At 40.6% G+C, this 20,694-nt stretch overlaps 1 protein-coding gene across 3 annotated transcripts in view; it reads left to right on the forward strand.

Annotated features, from left to right (window-relative positions):
* The window catches only part of TBKBP1 (TBK1 binding protein 1), a 79,931-nt gene extending 62,421 nt beyond the window's left edge, over positions 1-17,510 (forward strand). For all 3 annotated transcript variants that reach the window (XM_007425984.3, XM_088143468.1, XM_025165281.2), the window contains exons 8-10: positions 9,383-9,501; positions 11,254-11,978; positions 14,198-17,510. In XM_007425984.3, the coding sequence (XP_007426046.1) occupies positions 9,383-9,501; positions 11,254-11,978; positions 14,198-14,326 (973 nt within the window). In that variant the 3' untranslated portion in view covers positions 14,327-17,510. The remainder of the gene's footprint in view (positions 1-9,382; positions 9,502-11,253; positions 11,979-14,197) is intronic.
* Positions 17,511-20,694: the final 3,184 nt, after the last annotated feature.

The following is a 20,694-nucleotide window of genomic DNA, read 5'->3' on the forward strand; positions in this document are numbered from 1 at the left end:
GTAATGCCTCTCTCTGCAGGTTGCTCTAGCAATCCTCTCTTCCCCTCTACTATTTTTACCACTTTTCTGGTGGTTTCCATTATGATATTATAATTCCAAAATGAAAGTGTCTCAAACAAGGGAAAGAGAAAAGGCAAGCTTTGGCCACCCATCTCACAAGAAGTGACTCTGGGCAGTGTACAACAATGGAATAAAACAGCAAATATATAAAACAATCATAAAAATATAAAACAATCATTATTAAAATTAAAATATTATTAAAAATCAAAATATGCAAACCACAAGGCATGGAAAGAGTGAATGTATCAACCACAACAGGGGAGCCATTTTAAAATGTTACTGGTTCCCTGGGACCCCCAAGCCTGGTGACATAAGGGACTTTTGGAACATGAACAGGGATGGAGCTAACCTAACTTTGGGGGGGGAGAATATTCTCATAAAGTGGGTGCCACAGCAGAGAAGGCCCACCTAGGACCCACCAAAATTAAATCTCTAGCAGATGGTACATACAGCATGCCTTCTCTGCCAGATCTAATGGGACAGGCTGATGTAATCAGGGAGAGGCAGGCCCTCAGATAATCTGGTCCCATGCCATGAAGGGCTTAAAAGGTTAAAACCAGCAACTTGAATTGGACCCGGAAGCAAACTGGCAGCCAGTGCACTTCACAGAGCAGAGGTGTGACATGTGCTGTTCTGGGAGCACACATAATAGAATAGAATAATAACTTTATTGTCATTCCACTATACACCAAGTGCATAATAAAATGAAATTCCGTTGCAATTGGCTTACAATCATACACTAAAATACAATCGAGACACCATAGTTACTATAAAATATACATTCTGTGCACATTTGACATTAAACATTCAAACATCTGATAGCCTGGGGAACTATTAGATGTTTGAATGTTTGACTATAACTCAATATTTGAATGCAGAGTATAACTGCCTGTACCACTGCATTCTGCACCAGCTGAAGCTTCCAGATACTCTTCAAGGGCAGCCCCATGAAGAGCATATTACAGTAAGCAGCTTCCCATTGGAGGGAGCCCCTATTTCCTCCCAGATGCTGCACTTTCCCCATTCCCTCTAAGCAGCCAAAGCACTGTGGCTTTGCCACTGCCCCTCATAGTGGGCCGTGTGCATTTTATTTCATCTCTGACTGCAAATACAGTCAGGTGAAGATGGAGGATGAAGACAGGGTGTTGCCTACTAGCTGTTTGGAAGTTCTCCCATTGGCCAGGTAGAAGGGGCACCAAGGAGGCCTGTGTGATGCAGAAATGGCAAGAGTGAGTCCAACAGTAAAGCCAGTGAGGAAAAATCCATGCATGTGGAAGTGTTTTAAGATTGGTGTCACATTTCACATCAAGTTGTATAGTTTGTTCAGTTTGGGTTTAGCATAAAGTCAGCCAGTTGTGATTCAAAAGTCATAGATTATGGGTTAATATGTGTGAAAGCATCCAGTAATGGTTTATTCAGCAAACCATGGTTAATCAAACCACAGTTTAGCATGATGTGTGAATTTAAGGTGTGACAAGATGGAAAGTGAAGAAGAGGGAAATCTATTTACACTCAGAAGCATGTTCCTTTGTCTTTCTAGGATCAAAGGAATAAAGTGCCCTGTGGATATAAGATCATTTATACTGAAACTAATCCAAACAATACAGCTTGCCTTGGGAGGAATGATTCTGTGCACAGATCCAAGATCAGAAGGATTCAGATATGTGCAGTCACAAAATGCACACATATTTCTCTGTGACTTTTCTGTTTCATCTCTATGTGCATAATTTATGAAATACACAGAAACATAAGAGAGAAGGAACCACAAATCACATTTCACATGTTTACTTGATGAATGAACTTGTAGCAGCCTTCTCCAAACTGGGTGGCCTCAATATATATGAATTCTCTGCAGTTGCATGCTGGCTGGAGAATTCTGGGAGTGCAGAGTCACATTTCTGGCAGATACCAAGATTGTGGAAGACTGGCATATGGGAATTGTTTCTTCATAATCTTTCTTCCATATCTGTAATGTGGGAAGAATAATACTGACCCACTTTACAAGGCTGTTGATAAGGACTCTAAGAAGCCTTGAGTATTTGAATGACATGCCTCTGATCTATTTTATATCAATGATTTTCTGGATTGGGGCCTTGAAATGCAAACTTCGTGGTTTTATCTGTCTCTAGGTAAAATTTAACTTAACCAAGCATGTAGCTAAACCACACAGTTGTGTATTCAGTGCTGGTGGTTGCAGTTGAGGCTATGAAACCACAGTTGTTGCAGTTCCACTCTCTATGTTTGGCATAGGTACTTAAGCTTCATCTTTTCCTGCTGTAACCATGAGAACTAGAAACATATTTTCTTATATGTGTATTAAAAGAAAGTCTCATTTTTAAAAAGACCAAGTAGGTGCCACAGATGAATGTGAGAGTATAAAAGAGGAAGGAGGAAAAGGGTCATATTTCAGCAGACTTGCATGCAAAATATATATTGCATCGTTATTATTGTGTTCTTCTTCAACTTCTCTCTTAACTAAGTTTCCTGGTTCTGAAGTGACTGTACAGTACAACCAGCTACAACTTCATGGTGAAGAAAACTGCACCTGTTGGGTTTGATCCTGTCATTCTCCTTGTCAAATTATCAATTGTTAATAAGCTGCACAAAAATTCTCACAGCATTTAATTAAGTCTTCTTACTTCTACCATACTGTCCTAGCTCCAACAAGGGAATATAGACACACAGAATAAACAGAATAAACTGCCATTATTAAAGAAATTAAAAAATGATTAAAATACAAGCTACAGTTAACTGCATGCTTTTCAACAATCAGAACTGAAACAAAAAGAAATGTGCAGCAGATAAACTAGACCAGTGTTTCTCAGCCTTGGTGAGTTTAAGATGGGTGGACTTCAACTCCCAGAATTCAACTCACCAAGGTTGAGAAACACTGAACTAGACAAAAAGTTTGCCAGGGAGTGAAAGAAAAGTCTTAAGGTGAAGCTGGAACATCCGTTAAATGGAGACAGGTGACCTCCTGTGTAGAGGTTGTACACCCTGAGTAACACAACAGAAAATGCTGGTGTCACACCAGCACTTTAGGGAAGACACCCAGAGACACCCATTCTTGGTCAGCAAACTGAAGAACCTCAAATACAGGAGAGCTGCCTTCCTCAATACACGAGGTAGTTTTCTGACCACAGAATAAGCCTACATCTCCAACAGACATGTAAGAGGACCTCATTAGATATTATCAAAGCAAATTAATAGAGGGGGAAATGGTGATTTAGATGTTAAAAGAAATGCATGTGTTAAGTACACCCTATTTATCTTATGAGAAAAGCATACATAGGAACTTTCGTTGGAAACTTCTATGTAAACAAAAGCTAAGAAACAAAGCAAAGATCTTATCACAAGCTGATGAGCTGGTAGACCTCCAGATAATGCTAAACTGCAACACCCAGATTTCTCATCGTTGGCTGAGACTGCTGAGACTTCAGGAATATCTGGAGAGCCACAGTTTCCCCTTCCTTCTGTATATTGTTATTTGTGATTTATAATCATACAGTTTTATGTCCTGTTTTACAGAAGTCCACAAGTTTTGACTGACTGATAATCACTCTTTATGTTCTTTCCCAAGGCCTTACCTAACATGCCCACATTTGATGCATATTGTGACTGGAAGATGGGAATGACTGAGCCCCTGACCTTTTCCCTAACTTGGGGAGGAGACATGATCATGCAGTGCATTCGAGCCAAACTTTGAAGTGACATTAAATGCATTTTTGAAGTTCATGTATATATTTTAAAAGAAAAGCAGGGACAACATGCAGAGCATGGCTCATGGAATGCTTTCCAACCCCTTTACCAGCAGTGGCCTTAGGAGGCAACTGTATTTTCATCACTGTCATGAAGAATGTGGTAGGCATGGTATGCATGTGAAGGTGTGTGCACTTTCTCCCCAGGGACTAATCAGGGTATGTGCATATATGTTGCCTGTGTGTGTGCACGTGCATCTGTGAGTGTCTAATCTGTGCAGGTACATCTGTTTGTGTTTCTGCTCTCCCAGCATATTGCATCAATGTGCACTTGCATCTGTGTATTGTGCCTGTGTACTCTGGGAAGATACATCCTGCTCTGGCTTTCGTGATCAGGAGAGAGACAGGCTTAGAATGGAACAGTCAACAGCATTCTGAGTCACTGCCCAACTGCCTCTCCCATAGGATTGCATTGGGGAAACTTTTTCTGGAATGTTTTTCTCCACAGTCTTCAGCCAGATCTGGACTATTTCTTATGTTGGCTTCACCACCTACCCCCACCACCAAGTTTGATCTTGTTCAGTTCTGCTTTTGGAGAGTTGACCTACTGACGAATGCACAGAATCCTGACTCTCTTTGCACAATTCCTTTCCAGAATTTATTTATTACATTTATATCCTGCTATTAATCCAATTAAGGATTCTCAACAGTTCACAAATATAGATGTATGCAATTAAAACAACAATAGTTAAAATTAAAAACAAAACATAGTAGAAAAATTACAATAAAATAAAAATGGCAGTCACCAAACATTCTATGAAAGAGCTCTGGTTGAAGCTCTCTATGGAAGGCAGTTAAGGAGGGAGTCAATCTAACTTCAACTGGGAAGCCTTTCCAAAAGGCTGATGCTATCACTAAGAAGTGCCTCTTAGCCTCAGCTCCCCTTATCTCCTAAAAGGGGGGGGGCATGAGCTGATTCTCCTGGAAAGATCATGTAGGTTGAGCTACTTTGTTGGCAAAGTGCTGTGCTAATTGTTCAAAGCAGCCAGGAAGATATTGAGTCCTCCCCAAAAGGGGATTAGTGACCCTAAACAAGACTGCTGGATGACAGCCTCCCGAGGCAATAGATAAGACATCACTGCCCTTGCCCAGCCTGATCTTCGTGATACAAGCCAGGTCTGTTTGTCTGTCCACCACTGAGTCATGGATGGACACAGTCGTCGTTACAGACAGATTTGGAATTGACCAGCAGTACCTTGAGGCCACTCTGGACACCTAGGCCCCAGGATAGGATCTCCGAATGGGAGATCACTCTTCCCCTGGAAGGCTCACCTGGTACCATACATTCGTCTGGAAAGGAAAGAATGATAATTAAAATTAAAAAAAAACTTAGGGAGCCTAGTAATTACCGAGGCTGCAACAAGTGGGGGAAGGGAGGTTAACATTTTTCTCCTTTGAAGTGGACCTAATGAAAAGCTCTTGTTTCTTAGTGTTCCAAAACTGGGCTACAGGATGGAAATCGTCCTCTTTTTTGCAGGCTCCAGAGGAGGGCGAGCTCTTTCTCATCCTGCTTAGCCCCTGATTTTCCCCACACTAAGATTCTCCCTCATACCAAACAAGATGTTTCAAGTATACCTATGTATATACTGTACTTAAAATCTATCTGGATGGTATGGGAGGAAATCCCCACTTTATTATAAGCTCGGAGAAAAGTGGGGGCTTCCCAATTAGAAAATCCCCTTGCCAGTGGTGAATGCACTGGTATACTCCTGATATTTTGTTTGCTTAACGCACCTGGCATTTTGTTAAGCTGTTTTGAACTCCTGAATGGAGCTTGAGTTCAGGGTTGAGAAGATAAGAAGAGTAGTATGTTTAAAACCAGTAGTCTCGGTAGACTATAATAAAAGCTTATTGTCATTGTAGGTACAGAAGTTAGTTGGGACACGTCACTATCTTAGGAATGGAAATGTTCTCCTTGGTAGTAGGATCCATTATCAAGCCCACCTGGGAACTTATTTTTTGTTTTTGTTTTATGGGCCTGACACACTGCTTATCAGACTATAACAATAATTCAATTCTTAATGAAATATTTGCAGCCAATAGAAGCAAATATGTGTAGCTCAGGGTTGAACTGTGGAGTCCTTGGTTGTTTTCTTACAAACGTAAACAGGGAGCAAAAGCCCATTCCATTCTAGCACTGAAGATGTTACCTAGCTGGGTAACGAAATGTTTGCAAGAAAACAACCAAGCTCAGAGAACCCCAAGGACTCCATATTTGCAGCCGTTTAATTTCATCTTAACCTCTCAATAAAACCTGCCAAATACTGGAGAAACCATTATACCCTCTGAGAAGATTGTTTTATTTTATACGTGAGCAATATATTATCAGTAACAACAACAATAATACTTTTGGCAGAACTGAGTAATCCTTTTTTTTTTTTTACACCCTCCAGTACACTGAAGAGTTGGTTGGTGACAAATCTCTCTATGTTCAAATGGAAAAGCATTGGAAAACTATAAGAGCTACATTTTTAACAACACTGTATGATCCTGTGCCTGCTTTCTTTGCACCCAGGGATCTCTGGATCCAACCCTGCAGTTTTGGTCCAAAACATTGTTAGAATGTCTTACCAGTAATGGCAGACCATCCATGAATTTTGTGACAAGGGTATCTCTGCACTACTCCTCTAAGGCCCTCTATAGCCAAAAGTGACAAAGTGGTTTGTGACTTTATTGCAGTATTGTAGGAAATACTTCCTTGCAGCCATGTCCTACAGTGATCCAGTAATAAAAAGGAAGGAACTACTGGGTGGGCCAAAATATGTGGTTCTTTCCACATGAAGTTATCAGATGATATTTATGTAAAAAAACAACCACATATGATCTAGTTGATACAAATGGGAGATGAGGTAGTGATAAAACTTATTCTTAGACTACTGTAAACGCTTTTGAACAAATATGTACCAAAGGAGGCTACTGGTCCCGTATAGTTGCTCTGACAGACAGTAACTCTTAGGTCTCTAAGCAGAGGTATTTCAGATAATGTTGCTTAAGAACACTTTAAGATACCGGGACTTTCAAAGCAGTTGCTGTGCAACCAAGCTATAATGCCTGTATGCAGTAAGTTAGAAGTTATATTGATTGATCTTCCATCTAGGATAATTTATTACTTCTGAATCAAAGCCATATTTTGAAGTATCACAAAAGGTGCATTAAAAGAAGCTTTATATAGCAATATTACATAATACTTGGAATTTATTTATTTATTTGTTATGGCTGTTGAAGCACCCCCATGGTCACATAATCAAAATTCAGATGCTTGGCAGCCTGCCCGCACTTAAGTCCACAGGGGTGCTTCAGTTCCCCCCATCCACCTCTTTCCCCCCCTTCTATGCCCCTTTGGCCCTCTGCCATCCTGTGCTCTGCCACCCCAGTTAACCTTTGCTGTCTTCTTGCTCCTGCTGCTGATGAGGTGTGCCCAGCCTGGCTGCTGGGCTGGGCTGAGGCTGGGCTTCATGCTGTGAAAAAAACAAAACCAAAAAAAAAGCCAAAAGCAGCCCCAGAGAGGGCCAATGTGGTCATAAAGTGAAAAATCGCATGACCACACCCAACTTATGACAGCAGTTCCAGCTGCAATCATTAGCGAATCACCCATGGTCATTAAGCACAATGCCACATGATTGTGACTTGCGACTTCTGCGGCTCCCCCGTTGACTTTGCTTGTCAGAAGCCGTCTGTGAAGGTCGCAAATGGCAATCCTGTGACTGAGGGAAGCTGCAACCATCATAAATGCATTACGGTTGCCAAGTGCCCAAATCATGATCACGTGACCATGGGGATGCTGTGACAGCTGCAACTTCAAGGACCAGTCATAAGTCTCCTTTTTTAGCACCACCAACTTTGGTTGCTGAACAAGTGGTCGGTAAGCAAGGACTACCTGTATATATTCTTGTAAAAACATTCTTGTAAAAATCAGGCAGGACAAGGGCATGAGGAATTACAAAACATTTACATTGATTATCCTTGCTAAAGTTGTATCTCTGAAGTGAAATTTCAGGCTTTTGTTTCCCTCTCTAGCTTTAAGCCTGGAAGCGGGGGCAGGTATGAGAATTGTCCCTACTGCTAAGATTCACTTTGGAGGTGCTAAGATAGTCTTGGGACGCCAGAAACCCCACAATAGCCTTTCCCAACCTGGTGCCTCCCTACTCTCCCCACTGACCCCCAATTCTGGAAGTTGCAATTCTGATACATCTAGATGTTAACCAAATTTGGAAGGATATAGTATGGGTTATCCCTGACTTCATTCTCAACAACCAAGGAGGAGAAGCCCCATCCACCTGCAAAATAAAAGCTAAGCCATATTTTTATATTCTTTATTTGAAGAAGGGCACCTAAATGGCAAACTTGGGCTACTGCCCTATTTCTTAGGCATTCCTAGGGCCTCTGAAGACAGGGGAGTTGTAAGATGACATTTAGGCCAATTAAATCCACTGCTCCATGCTAATCTCCCCCCCCCCCTCGCCACTTCCTCCTTTATTTGGTATTTGAGACAGAGCTGGGAATGATCTCTGCAGTCACCCTCTACTGTGAAAAGCTCCTAATACATTAAATTACAAAGGGGATTCACAAGCTTATATCAGGTTTTCATGACAGATCATTTTCTTTCATCTCTGATCTTTTTCCTGAGCAATAGGTTTTCAAGAAAGGGAGTTTCCCTTGCAGAGGGCATAGGAAATTAGGCAGAGTGCCACAATATAACCATAAACTTGCCAATTCTTAATTTTGCACTACTGAAATGGTGTAACTAAGCTAGTTTCCACATCAGTGTAATAAGAGCAGTTGGTTTTGTGATGCAGGGTTGGGGTTGTAAAGCATCCAGCATCCTTGGAAAACCCAACAGGAGCCTCCACTGACACGTCCCAGGTCTCTCCATTTATTTATTTATGATGTTGGGGCTAGCCCCATTTGATTTCCCACAATGCTCTTGACATATGTCACTCTGGGGTATTGTGGGGAATATAACTGATAGCTAAATGCATTACCCATTGCTGATACTGCCATTGCTCCATACTGCCACCAGATACAAACCCCTGGAGCTCAAGGCCTCCTCGAACTTACAACTTGAACTTACAACTTGCCTTTCCTATGGGATATGGCAAGATCTGACAAATTATGCCTCCACAGCTGACTTTGCACAGAAATATGATTTCTTCTGGAGATCCACGTGCACAGAAACCCTTTTTGAAGGAATGCAGAAATGGCCACTGCCTAAATAAATGTCTGAAGTATGCTGCAGTGTGATGAGGTCAAATAGTGTCCTATGTGCATGGTTGGATCAACCTTTCTTTCTTATCAGTAATGAAATGGAAGGATGAGATAGTATCAAGAGTATGGCCAGGTTCTAGTGGACTAATCCAGTGCAAGAAAAGCTAGTTTGCTTATGACAGTTGTAGCTGGAACTGGGGTCCTCAGCTCCAAAGGAAGGTTTTATGGCTTTTTCCATCAACAATGACCCAGAAAAGTTGCAGCAAAAGAAAAGAACAGCTGGGTGAAATCACTTTACATACTCAAAATATCCATTACTTACATGTTTTGGGGCTTTGCCCATTTTTCTCTTTTGTTAGAGTCAACTTGGCCCTTGCCTACACAGAGCTGACCGAGGAGCTGTGCCGCCTGAGAAACCTGAGTTCTCTTCAAAATCAGATTCTTCGGACTCTTATGCAGGAGCAGGTCATGAATGGTGGTGAGTGGAATGTGGGGGAGGGAGAAGGAAGAAGATGAGTAGGATTTAGTTGTCATTTGGCAAGGGATGGATCTTTGGGCATAAAGGAATGACTGTATAGAAAGCTTGCAGCAAATTGGACATTAAACTATGGTCACAGATAATTTGCAGCTGCTAAAGTGAGGCCAGGCATATGTGTGAAGAGGTATTAAAAAAAAAAAGCTGGAAGAGAAAAGAGTAACCTTCCACCCAGTTCTCTTGCCCATAAAAACATAAATTAAGCTTTGCAAGATTAGAATATGTCCTTGATATCCTTCATTAACTCATCCAATCCCAATTTAAACCTATATGAATTATAGTCATTTCATTTTATGATTTCCTCCCTATTGTAAACAAAACATTGAATCATTTGCTGTGCGGAAAAGTATTTGAATTTCACACCATGCCAGGTTCCACCCTGAAACAACAACAACAACAACAGCAACAACTCCCTTTAGACATTTTGATTATCTTATTTTCTAAATTAGAAAGCCTCAAACATTGTGGGTTTCACCTACAAGAAAAGTATAGGCAATTCAGCTCAGCTGCTGTAATAGTTCCAAATGGAGTTCACCTTTTTTTCCCTTCTACTTCTGCACAGTGGGCTAACTTTTCCATTGAATTATTTACTGTAACTCTATGATCCGTTTCCTGGTCTGTCAGATGAAAACTCTTTAAATATTTCGTGTGAATTTATTATATCCAGGTTCACTGACATTTATTTTCCATTTTCTCCTCACCAATAAGGTCTTGTAAACAAACTACAGTGTTGCAAAGTTTTGTCATTTAGCATTAAGACTTTGGCAGGGAATCCATAGTAAGATTTAAGATGGATTGCTGTATATGCTTATTTGTACTTATCTGTTTTGACTCTTAAAGCCCATAATAAATAAAATTGAATTCCATTCTCCAAGTTTACAGAAATTAGTTCAGAGTGGTTCTCAAGACCACTTATGTTTTCACTATCCTGCAATAATACCTTGAGAAATTATAGCTGCAATAAACAAGAATTACATGTCTCAGAGACAGACCAATGAAGAAATTTTATTTTGATCAACAATCAATAAATTACATAAAAACTAATTAAAAAGAGAAAGCAACAATGTTCAGACTTGCATCAGTTGTTGACTCATTTTCATTACAGCATCACAACATTTAGCTACTATATGGGTGATAGAAAGTTTCATATCTGGGAGAAAGAGATTCACTTAATCTGCTCTTCCTGGGTATTGATGTAACTCAGGGGTAAGATACAACTATTCCAAATATCTATAATAGTTACAATAAAATAACCCATGATAAACTATTTCTATATCCCCAGATCCTCAGGGCAGGGGCACTTGGTTAGTGGGATTTTAGAATACCTACCCTGTAAAAGTGCAGAGGAAAGGATGCTGTATGTTGCAGAGACAGACGGTATTTCACCCCATCCCACCTGCTTTGATAAATATGAGTTGATGATCATTCTAATTTCAGTCATGAGCAAGAAAGTTTGCAAACCCCTTTAGCCTTTGCTGTTTATAAAACATATTTTCTATTAAGAAATGGGTAGAACCAACCCAGAATGTAATGACTATATAGGATCACAGCTTTGACTGGTATAGATCAGGTGAGCTTTTGAAATTGTCTTGGCATCTTTTGGAAGCCAGTCAGCCATTGCTGTGTGTGCCTCCTGCATCCTCAGAGCATCTATTCTTTCTCCCACCTAGCATACTCTTCTCTCACTTGTTCCAGGTCAGCGGCATTCTCCCCATTCCCAGCGCCATTCTCCTGCCCAGCAACGCTGCTCTCCAGCTCCTCAGTGCACATCTCCAGCTCAGCAAGGGAGACCTTCGGCTCCTCAATGCCAGTCTCCTGCCCTACAAAGGCGATCCCCAGGCCCATCTTGTCAATCCCCTGCACATCAGCGTCGTTCCCCAGCTCCCCCTCCTTGCCAGTCTCCTGCTTCCCAGCGTCGTTCACCAGCTCCACCACCCAGCCAGTCTCCTGCCCAGCAGCAGCGCTGCTCACCAGTCCAAAATTGTTCATGCCCTGCCATCACTTCACAACACAGATCTCCAGGGGCTGACAGAAACATTATGGATCTGGGATATTCTAAGCCCTCCAGCCACCACATCAAAGCAAGCTTCCAAGGCCGTCGAAGCTACTCGGAGGTGAGCGATGCTGCTCTGTATCAACAGAATCGTTCTCTCTGGCTGCAGCCAGAAATATCCACCTTACCAAAGCACCGTCCCTACTGCGAGGTTTATGCCAGAGACGCCTTTGAAGAGCACTTGCGCTTTGAGAAGCAGTCCTCGGATGAAGACGACTGGGCCCTCCCAAGCCCCCCCAGTCCTGAAGCAGGGGGTATCCGCTGCGCCTCTTTCTGTGCAGGGTTCCCCATTCCCGACACCTCCATGCACCGGATTGATGCATCGTACTCCAGGGCTGAACACGCTCAGTCCTGGCCCTCAATCAACGTAAGCAACATCCAATGCCATGTGTATTCTATGCCTTTTCCTCACCACCCCAGTTTGAACACACTGTTCAGAATCAGTTAAGTAGATGTTCTTACATTGCCAAATTTATTTTACTTACAAAGGTTCTGTAAGACTTTAAAATGTATATGGTGAGTATTTTAATGTTACAGACCAAACACTGAATCTTTTTGGAAAGGAACAAAATTTGTGAGATCTGATATTTCCAGAATGATGGCAACCATATTTTAATATGAACAATGCCTCAGTGATCCTGTTAAACTTTTATATTTTTATTTCAATTTCTGTGCAGATCCTAATACTGTACATCAGACTTCCTCTGTTATGAGTACAGCTTCCAGGGTATTTAGGCATAGGCTATATTGGCGAGGAATTCTAGCACATCTGATGGACATCAGGTTGGAAAAGATGCAATGATCAATAGTTTATAAATCAAGTAGATCATTTATCTTCAAAATTTTAAAATTTGTTCAAATCTTGTATCTAACCTCAGCCATTAAAATCCAACCTAAGTCGTTCCTGATGAAGATCTAGAAGGTGCTTGGCCTTTGACAGGTTTACACCATTTTTCCTCACATCTGGTCAGAGTTTGCACTCTAAAGTTGCCCAGTTCTTTTCAATAAAGATGGAAATGATACTCTTGTATCATCATATTTGTAGGCATTGTTTGAGATATTTTAATTATTTTCCCATGTTCAACAGTCATCTTGGTTTAATGTTATTTCATTTTTTGCTGATTATTTTAAATTGCATTCTTATGCTGGTTTATACAATAAGGTACCATGCAACAATGATGTTTACAGTTCTATATAAAATACAGTTAACTAGAACAACAGTAAAAAACATTTTCACTATAGCCCCAAAATATTCATCATCACTTAAAACTATAAAATATAGCCCAATATCAATTAAAAGAAGGCTATTGGGGAGGGGGGCCTGAGGTACCACCTGCAGCAGTCTTTTTGTAAGAATGGGGGCAATTATAAAAAATCAGTTTTTAAAATCAAATTAAAAAATTAATTAAAAGAAGGTTAAATATCCAAGTTGTTAGAGGAGAGAGCCTGAAGTATCTCCTGCAGAAGGCCTTTCATAAGAAAGAGGAATCAAAATTTTGTACTAATTAGCAATTGCCTGGAAAAAATAGGAGCCTTTGGCTTTTTTAGACCAATGATCCCCGACCTAATGTCTTCCAGTTGTTTTGGGAGTACAGCACTTGGAATAGCGAACCAGTATATTCATGTTGGTTTGGAATTCAGGAAATTGTAGCCTAGACCCATCTGGATGGCATCAGTTGCAGGAAGGCTGGTTTAGCTACTTTTGGAGGTTGATCAATAATGCCTTCATCACTGTTCTTTAATACAAATGACAGCTTGCATGCATATTGTTCAAGATTTATCCCCCCCAAAAGAGAGAGAGAGAATCTTAGTCAGAGGCTGTCTATCAATAATGCACCATATAGATAAACTGTGACTTGTGGAAGTAAATATTGCAGGAAGTTAACCAAGAATAATATTACATTGATAAATGTATTGCAAATAATATGAATGACACCAGTAGTCTCAGTTCACAGCAGAACACTACATGAACCCATGCTATAGAGTCATAGGGCAGTTCTAAAATCTCAAATAGCTACTACATTTGGTGGAATGTAAAATGACTTAAATTATCCAGTTTTGTTCTAACGGTTGATGTCAAATACAGGATGATGTTATTTAATTATACCGTTTTATGCTCAGGGTGTCAGACAGAGGATTCTAAAAAGTACAATTCACAGCAGTGTGTATCCACTCTGGGAGTTTTCCACATCTAGTTATATGCTTTCCCTATGACTATGGTCAGTTTTCTGTGACAGGCACCTGTCATTTTTAGCCACCTCTTTAAATGTAATTAAATGTTACCTTTTAACCTCAACTGTTACCAGCCAAACCAGGTATTTTACATTAGGAATGAGAACCTGTGGCTCTCCTAATGTGGCTGAACTGCAATTCTTAGCATCCTTCACCATTGGCTTGGAAAAACTTTGGGGTTTATATGCATCCTAGAGAGCCATAGGCTGTCCACCCTTCCATTATAGGGGTGTATCTAAAGGAACCACCTTTCAGAATCTTGGTGATTAATTTAATGAACACAAAATAAAGATTTAATGACTTCACTTTTATGATATCTTTCTCTACTTTGCATTCCTTCCCTGTATCCCTTAGTTGCTGATGGAAACAGTAGACTCTGACATCCGAAGCTGCCCTCTCTGCCAGGTGGCCTTTCCCATCGGTTATCCAGATGATGCTTTGATAAAACACATTGATTCACACCTGGAGAACAGTAAGATCTGAGGTCTGTTCCACCGTCCTTCCTCTTCTGGCTTCCTTAAAGAGATTTGCCCACCTCATCCCCACCCCACCTTTCTTGGATGCTGCATGAAAAGTGGAGGCACAACAGGGGCTCTTTCTCTCTAAAATACCTCCAAGTCTCCGTTAGACTGAAGCGTGAACATTTTTGCCTCTCCCTTGTCTTCTTTGCCTTTGTTTTTAAAGTGGGTTGCCTCACCTTACTGCTCTTTATGGGCAGGACCTGCAATATTTCTCCAGTGCTTCAACCAGCTGCAAAGGTGGGGAAAGGAATGAGAAATATGCTGGAATTAGGCTTAGCAGGGCACAGTTACCTTCACCATCTGATTGCTCAGAACGGAGGCTGCTTCTGGTGATGGTGAGACTCTACATGGTTCAGTTTTGATGTCTCTGGAAGATCTCAGGGTAGGATGGGTGAGAAATAACCCAAGTTTGCGTGTTTTGGGGTGGGGTAGGAGAACAGACTAATGAACTCCAACCCACTGAAGGCACAACACATCACAAAGGTTTTGTTTGTGCCTGTTTTACACAGGGATATCCAAGTGGGTCAGATTTCTCTGCCTCTTCAGCTACTACAAAGGGTATTTGGGGTTGGTCATTTAACAGATGTAAAAGCCTTGGCCTCCAATTGCTGGTTCAAGTGTCTTTGTGTTGGTCTTTTACATTAAAAGTCCACTTTTAGCAATGTTGCTGAGAAATAGAGCCAACTTCCAAAAGTGTAGCATGGACATTCTTATGTTATTGCACTGAACAATAAGCTTTTTTCCACAAGAGAAACTCCTCTTTTCCTCTGTGTTGGCCTCTTGTGAGTCGTTCTGGAGGAGTTACACACTGCACACTTAGGTAGAAGCCCAGAAAGCATTCCCATAGGACAGTCTGTGTTCTCTTTTGGCGACTGTTTTACACATTTTTCATAACCACTTCACATCTTGCTTTAGATAGCTCCTGTATAATAAGAACTGTACCTGCCACATTTTGCCTCATTATTCTCCTGCATTGACAGCATGTTGACACTATTTGGGGTAACAGTGTAAATGTAACCATCTTCCCATATCTGACACCGCTGTATTTCTTTCATTCTCTCTCTCTCTGGCCTTACTGAACATATATTTTGTTATACTGATCTAAAATAAGGGGCATGTTCCGATTGGTCTCTCGCTTCCAGATGTATGGTGCCTCTGTATTGTGAGGATTATCTCCTTGAAACAGCCTGTCTGTACATCAGGCTTTAGTTTAAAAAAAAAAGTGGGGAGGGGGAGAGCAGTTGCATGGATTTTTTTTTTTCTTCTTGAGGCAACTGTCTTCCTATCTCCAGGTTCTTTATTAACAAATGTATGTGTTGGGATTTACAGCCTGCCTTACCCCAAGGTCTCAGGATGTCCAGTGGGCAATAGGCATGGGTCCTTGGGGCTCAGTCTTTTTTTTTTTTTTGCAAACAAAGAATTTGAATTTTAGAAGTGAATCACAGAATAGAAACTTATTTCAATTGTGGTTTCTTTGTCTCCATCTTCTTGGCCACAAAACCATTTGGAGTCCCCTTAGTGTTTCTAAGGCTGAAAGCAACCTCCCCCAACCAGGTACCGCCATATGTGCTGAATTTCATCCTGATCATCCTAATGCCCATGATGCTGAGGCATGATTAATCTAGTGCATCTGAGGGAGACACTGGTTTGAGGGGGACTGATAATAATCTAACACTTTCCTCCTTCCCATCTTTTTCTGGTCAAGATTGTAAATCACCCCCCCCACACACACACCCTTCTCCTTAATCAGGCTTTCACTCTCTGTTCCCTGTGTGTCAACATTATGCCCATCCTTTATTTAAATTCTTCCCATGCTGAGGGTGAAACTAAACAGCAGGTCTTCAAACCTTCCCTGCTGTGAAACCAGTCAAACAAGAGAATGGCAGGGATTAGAGAAAAAAGTAGCTGGCAGCAGAAAAGGTGCTGAACTCCTGCAACTTCAGTCACCATGCTTTCCTGGGTATTTTTAATCTAACCAGGCTTATTTCAGCCTCAGAGGCCATAGAAATACAATTGTGAAGAGGAACACAGCCTTTTAGCAGTGGAAATAGGCCAGAAATTGTATGAAAAGTTAAGCGGTCTCAGCATTTATGTACACACACAGAAGCTTCCAATACTTGCATCAGGTTTAAACTAATTTTGTTCAAGATCCAAACCCAATTTTAGAAAAGTAATTTGGCAAGGATTTTGCATATATAAAAGGAAACCTCTTGGTATGTCTGGCAGCAGAAAACTGAAGGACTGAATGGTTGCTATGACTCTTTTCATATTGCCATATTGGTCCTTACTTGGAGCTGATCTTCTTTGATTTGATTAAGCTGCACACCAAGTGAAAAAGAAAAAAAGAACCAAATGAAATCCCTTGAAAATGTAGTATTCTGGGCCAGTATTTAAGTTGGACATGCTTCTGTCCCTGTGTCTCAGGACAATTACAGGGCTAGAACAAGCTGCGGGGAGGCTCTCAAAATGTTGACACCCATATTACCCCATCATGCAGGAATAGAAAATAGATTCAGTGATGGAGTTCTTTGTCTCTTGCAAGCTTAAGTTCCTGGCCTGTTCCACCATCCCTTCTTCCTGCCTGCTCCAAAAGGAAGATTCACATATTAGCTAGGAAAAACATCTCACTGGACTGGAGGCTAAGCTCTTGGACAGCGATTTTGGTTTGGCCCTTTTCTGCCCTCAGTGCCCTCCAAATCTGGCCGAACTTTATTCCTGTTCTAGCTAGCAAGTAGCTTTGGGGTGCAGAAAATACCCTGTATTAGCAGCTAACTAGTCAACCAGCACTTGCACAAAATCAGCTGAGATTGGGAAGTAGAATTTTAGCTGCTGTGCAACAATAGGAAATGAGGGTTTTGTTTTTCTTTGCTTCCCCCCTCTCATTTGTGTGCCTGTGATCAGGAGAAATGCACAAGTGAGCCCATGTCTTCTGACCTTCGTTTTGGGATTGGGGAGGTTGAGTCCCACCATGCTCCCCACCTCCCTGTGAAACCTGGAAGTGTTTTGCAAACTGCATTTCATAGTATGATAGATTTGGAAGGGACCTTAGTGATCATCTAGTGTGACCCCCCTGCTCAGGGCTGGATCCACTAGAACAGGGTTCCTCAACCTTGGCAACTTTTAAGAAGGGTGGACTTCAACTCCCAGAATTTCCCAGCCAGCAAGGCTGGCTGGGGAATTCTGGGAGTTGAAGTCCACCCGTCTTAAAGTTGCCAAGGTTGAGGAACCCTGCACTAGAACATCAGACAAATGACATCCAGTCTGTGTTTGATGAACTCAGTACCTCACTTGCTGCTCTGTTCCAATGGCTAACAACCTATATAGTCAGGAAGTTCTTCCTGATGTGTAGCCTGAACCTATTTATTTGTAGTTTTAACCCACTGGTTCTAGTCTTGCCCTCTGGAACAATAAAAAATCATTCCACTCCTTTTAAGTGACAACCCTTCAGATATTTGAGACTGCTTCCTATCCCTTAAGTCATCTCTTCTCCAGGATAAACCTGATAAACATACCCAATCTTTAATGATTCCTCATAGAGCTTGCTGAGGTGCCATGGAGGAAATTCACCTTGTAAATCCAGTATTGTGTGGTGTGGTAGGACTCATAGATGGACGTTATGGATTTATTTTCCTGGGGCTTGCATAGGAGAACCTCCTGTTGTGTCCACTTTGTCTCTCTCCCAGCCTACCACCTTTTAATGGGGACCCATTCCAGCCTTGAAGCTTTAACTTTTCCTCATGATAGACCTGTTTCTGCTCAAGCCCCCCTTGATCACATATGTTTGTTATAAAACATGGCTGCTATACCTGTCATAGCTGCCATACATAATCATCCACTTTAAATTTTTCCTGGTGTGCTATAGCTCAGTACAAGGGCTGAACAGATTTCCCAAATCTCTGCAAATGTTCCAAGAAAACAAAAGAAGCCCTCCTGGTGAATACAGTGAGGGTCTGCACACGTGTTCAAATCATCAGATGAAGCAATTCAAAGAGGCCTTCCGTTGGTAGTGATATTCTCTATCACATAAATCCTGAAATTATCTATAGAAAGTTTTCATCTACATATGTCACATGATTTCTCTAACTATTTGGATTTTTTTTTTAAATAAGAAGAGAGCCACGTAAGTGGAACAAGTTTGAAAATGTATCTTGCAACTTGTCGCCTCTCTTCCATTTTGCTACATGAAATCTACCTCAGAGTTTATGAGAAGCAGGAATGATTACAAGCAAAAAAAAAAAAAAAAAAAATCAACCAACCAACCAACCAACCAACCAAGAATGGGGGTGGGGGGTGGGTGGGTCTTGAATTATGGGAGTGTTTTTATAATTTCATTTTTTAAAAAATCTGTAATCTACTAAGGGCTCAAATAGCATTCAGATTGTTCCCCTTGCCCTGAAGCTTCATGATCTTTTTTAAAAATCTCAAGGAGCAGTCAGCAATGTTAGGGAAGAGAGAGAAGCCATGACCATGGAGATGTAAACATAGTTCCCCACCAAGATTCCTCACACTTGTTTCAGCTAGTGTAAAATGGTGGCTATGCAACTGACCTGTAATGCACAAAATCCCTAGTTTAAATTTTATATTTGCTATGAAAACGTTATATAGCTTAGACAAGCTCAATGAATATCCATTCTCATGGTGTTAGTGGACATTTTTCCTAAATCCCTTGGAAAAAAAGTCTCACAGCTATAATCACGGGACTGAGAGAGTGAAAATATTCCTTCTTTGTTAGGCACAATTAGTCTTGGCTCTTTTTAATGCTTTTTCAGTGTATATATCCAACATAAAATCTATGGAATCAACAATAAGTTAGGCTCTACATACAATTTAAAGTTAGTTGGGAAATGGTTTCCACATACCCACAGCTGTACACTCTGGAGTATTTTACTCTGATACACAAAACAAATGACTGATTCTGTTCTGACACCAGCTGGAAGTTAAAACTATCTGTAATTGTTAGGTTGATTGATGGCTGTTAGCTGTAATACCTAAGTGAAATGGTTTTGGAGGCAGTATGCTACTGAATACCAGTTTCTGGTACAGGGAGCTGTTGTCATCACGTCCTGCTAAAAAGTTTCTCAAAAACCTCAGATGATCCACTCAGTTAAGAGAATGCTGGATAAATATAATTTTTATTCTGAAGCAGCAGGCCAGCTCTCATGTTCCTAAACTAATGGCATGAGACACTAACATATTAATATACTGGCTGAGTTTACATCTCATGCTAAATTATAGTGTGGTTTGTTTGCTTTTGGATAAGGGCAATGTGTGAACCTGCCAATCGTGGTTTAGTATTATTTGTGAACCAGGCTATATCTTATTCAACAAGTCATCATTAAAAATATCTTGGTTTGGCATCATAGGCAAACTCAGCCATGATGTTAATCCTTAACCTTCTTCTTGTCAGTCAGCATGGTAAGTATGAGACAGCTTATTTCACTCTCTTACAATGCATGTTTCAAATAGTTTTCTTTAAGCTCCCTGTTGATGTCTTCATTTTTTATTAACTAACTCAGAGGATTTCCACAAACATTAACGTAGATTAGAGTCTCCATTCCAATGTATTTTCGGAAGATCAGAACGATCCAGCATTTGCCATTTATACTGCTGCTTATGCAACAAATAAAGGAGAGATATATTAAGAATCCATGTTAAGTGCTCTTGTGAACCATTATAATTTTTCACTACAACCTCTCTTCTGATTAGTATTTTTTTTTCTTAACTATTTAATATTGGCTTGAATCATTTGCATCAGCCAAATTTCCTTACTTTCGGGAGGCAAAATGCTCCTAAAGATAATACTCATCTTCAGCTGATGAATTTAAAGAGTTGTCAAGTTTGATCTATAGGATGCATCCATTGGGAGCAGTAATGCTGTTGTTTAAACTAGTGCAAAGAAAAACCCAGTAATGTTGGTCATATAATTAAAAGGTTATGGTCTTCTGAAAATTCTTTAAATTCACTCAGCCTCATGAAAGTCATCCCTCCAGTTTTGCAAAGAGTTTCTCAAAAACACAGGGGAAGATATTTGGGACACTTTGAAAATAGACTTTTTTTTTTTTTTAATTATTCATTTCTCAGAAACTCAGCTAACCCTCTTCTCTCTAGCTTGCTTAACCCAAATATAAAGAAGCAAGGAGGACCTTTTTTAGCACTTTGAGTAAAATATTTGGGAGAGAGATGATGTGTCTGTGTTGTCCCTTTCTTTCTGTACTCTGTGAAACAGAATAACTCAAATAAAAGTTGCCAACTAATAGATTTTATCAATCATGGCTTGGTTTTTTTGGCCAATGGCATTTGTTTTTGTTGGTAATGCTTGGAAAAGTCACA

Source organism: Python bivittatus, unplaced genomic scaffold (genome assembly GCF_059951505.1).
Source record: "Python bivittatus isolate LINGU-HERP-01145 unplaced genomic scaffold, Pbiv_v1 ctg000410_np1212, whole genome shotgun sequence".
Taxonomy (NCBI): Eukaryota; Metazoa; Chordata; class Lepidosauria; order Squamata; family Pythonidae; genus Python; species Python bivittatus.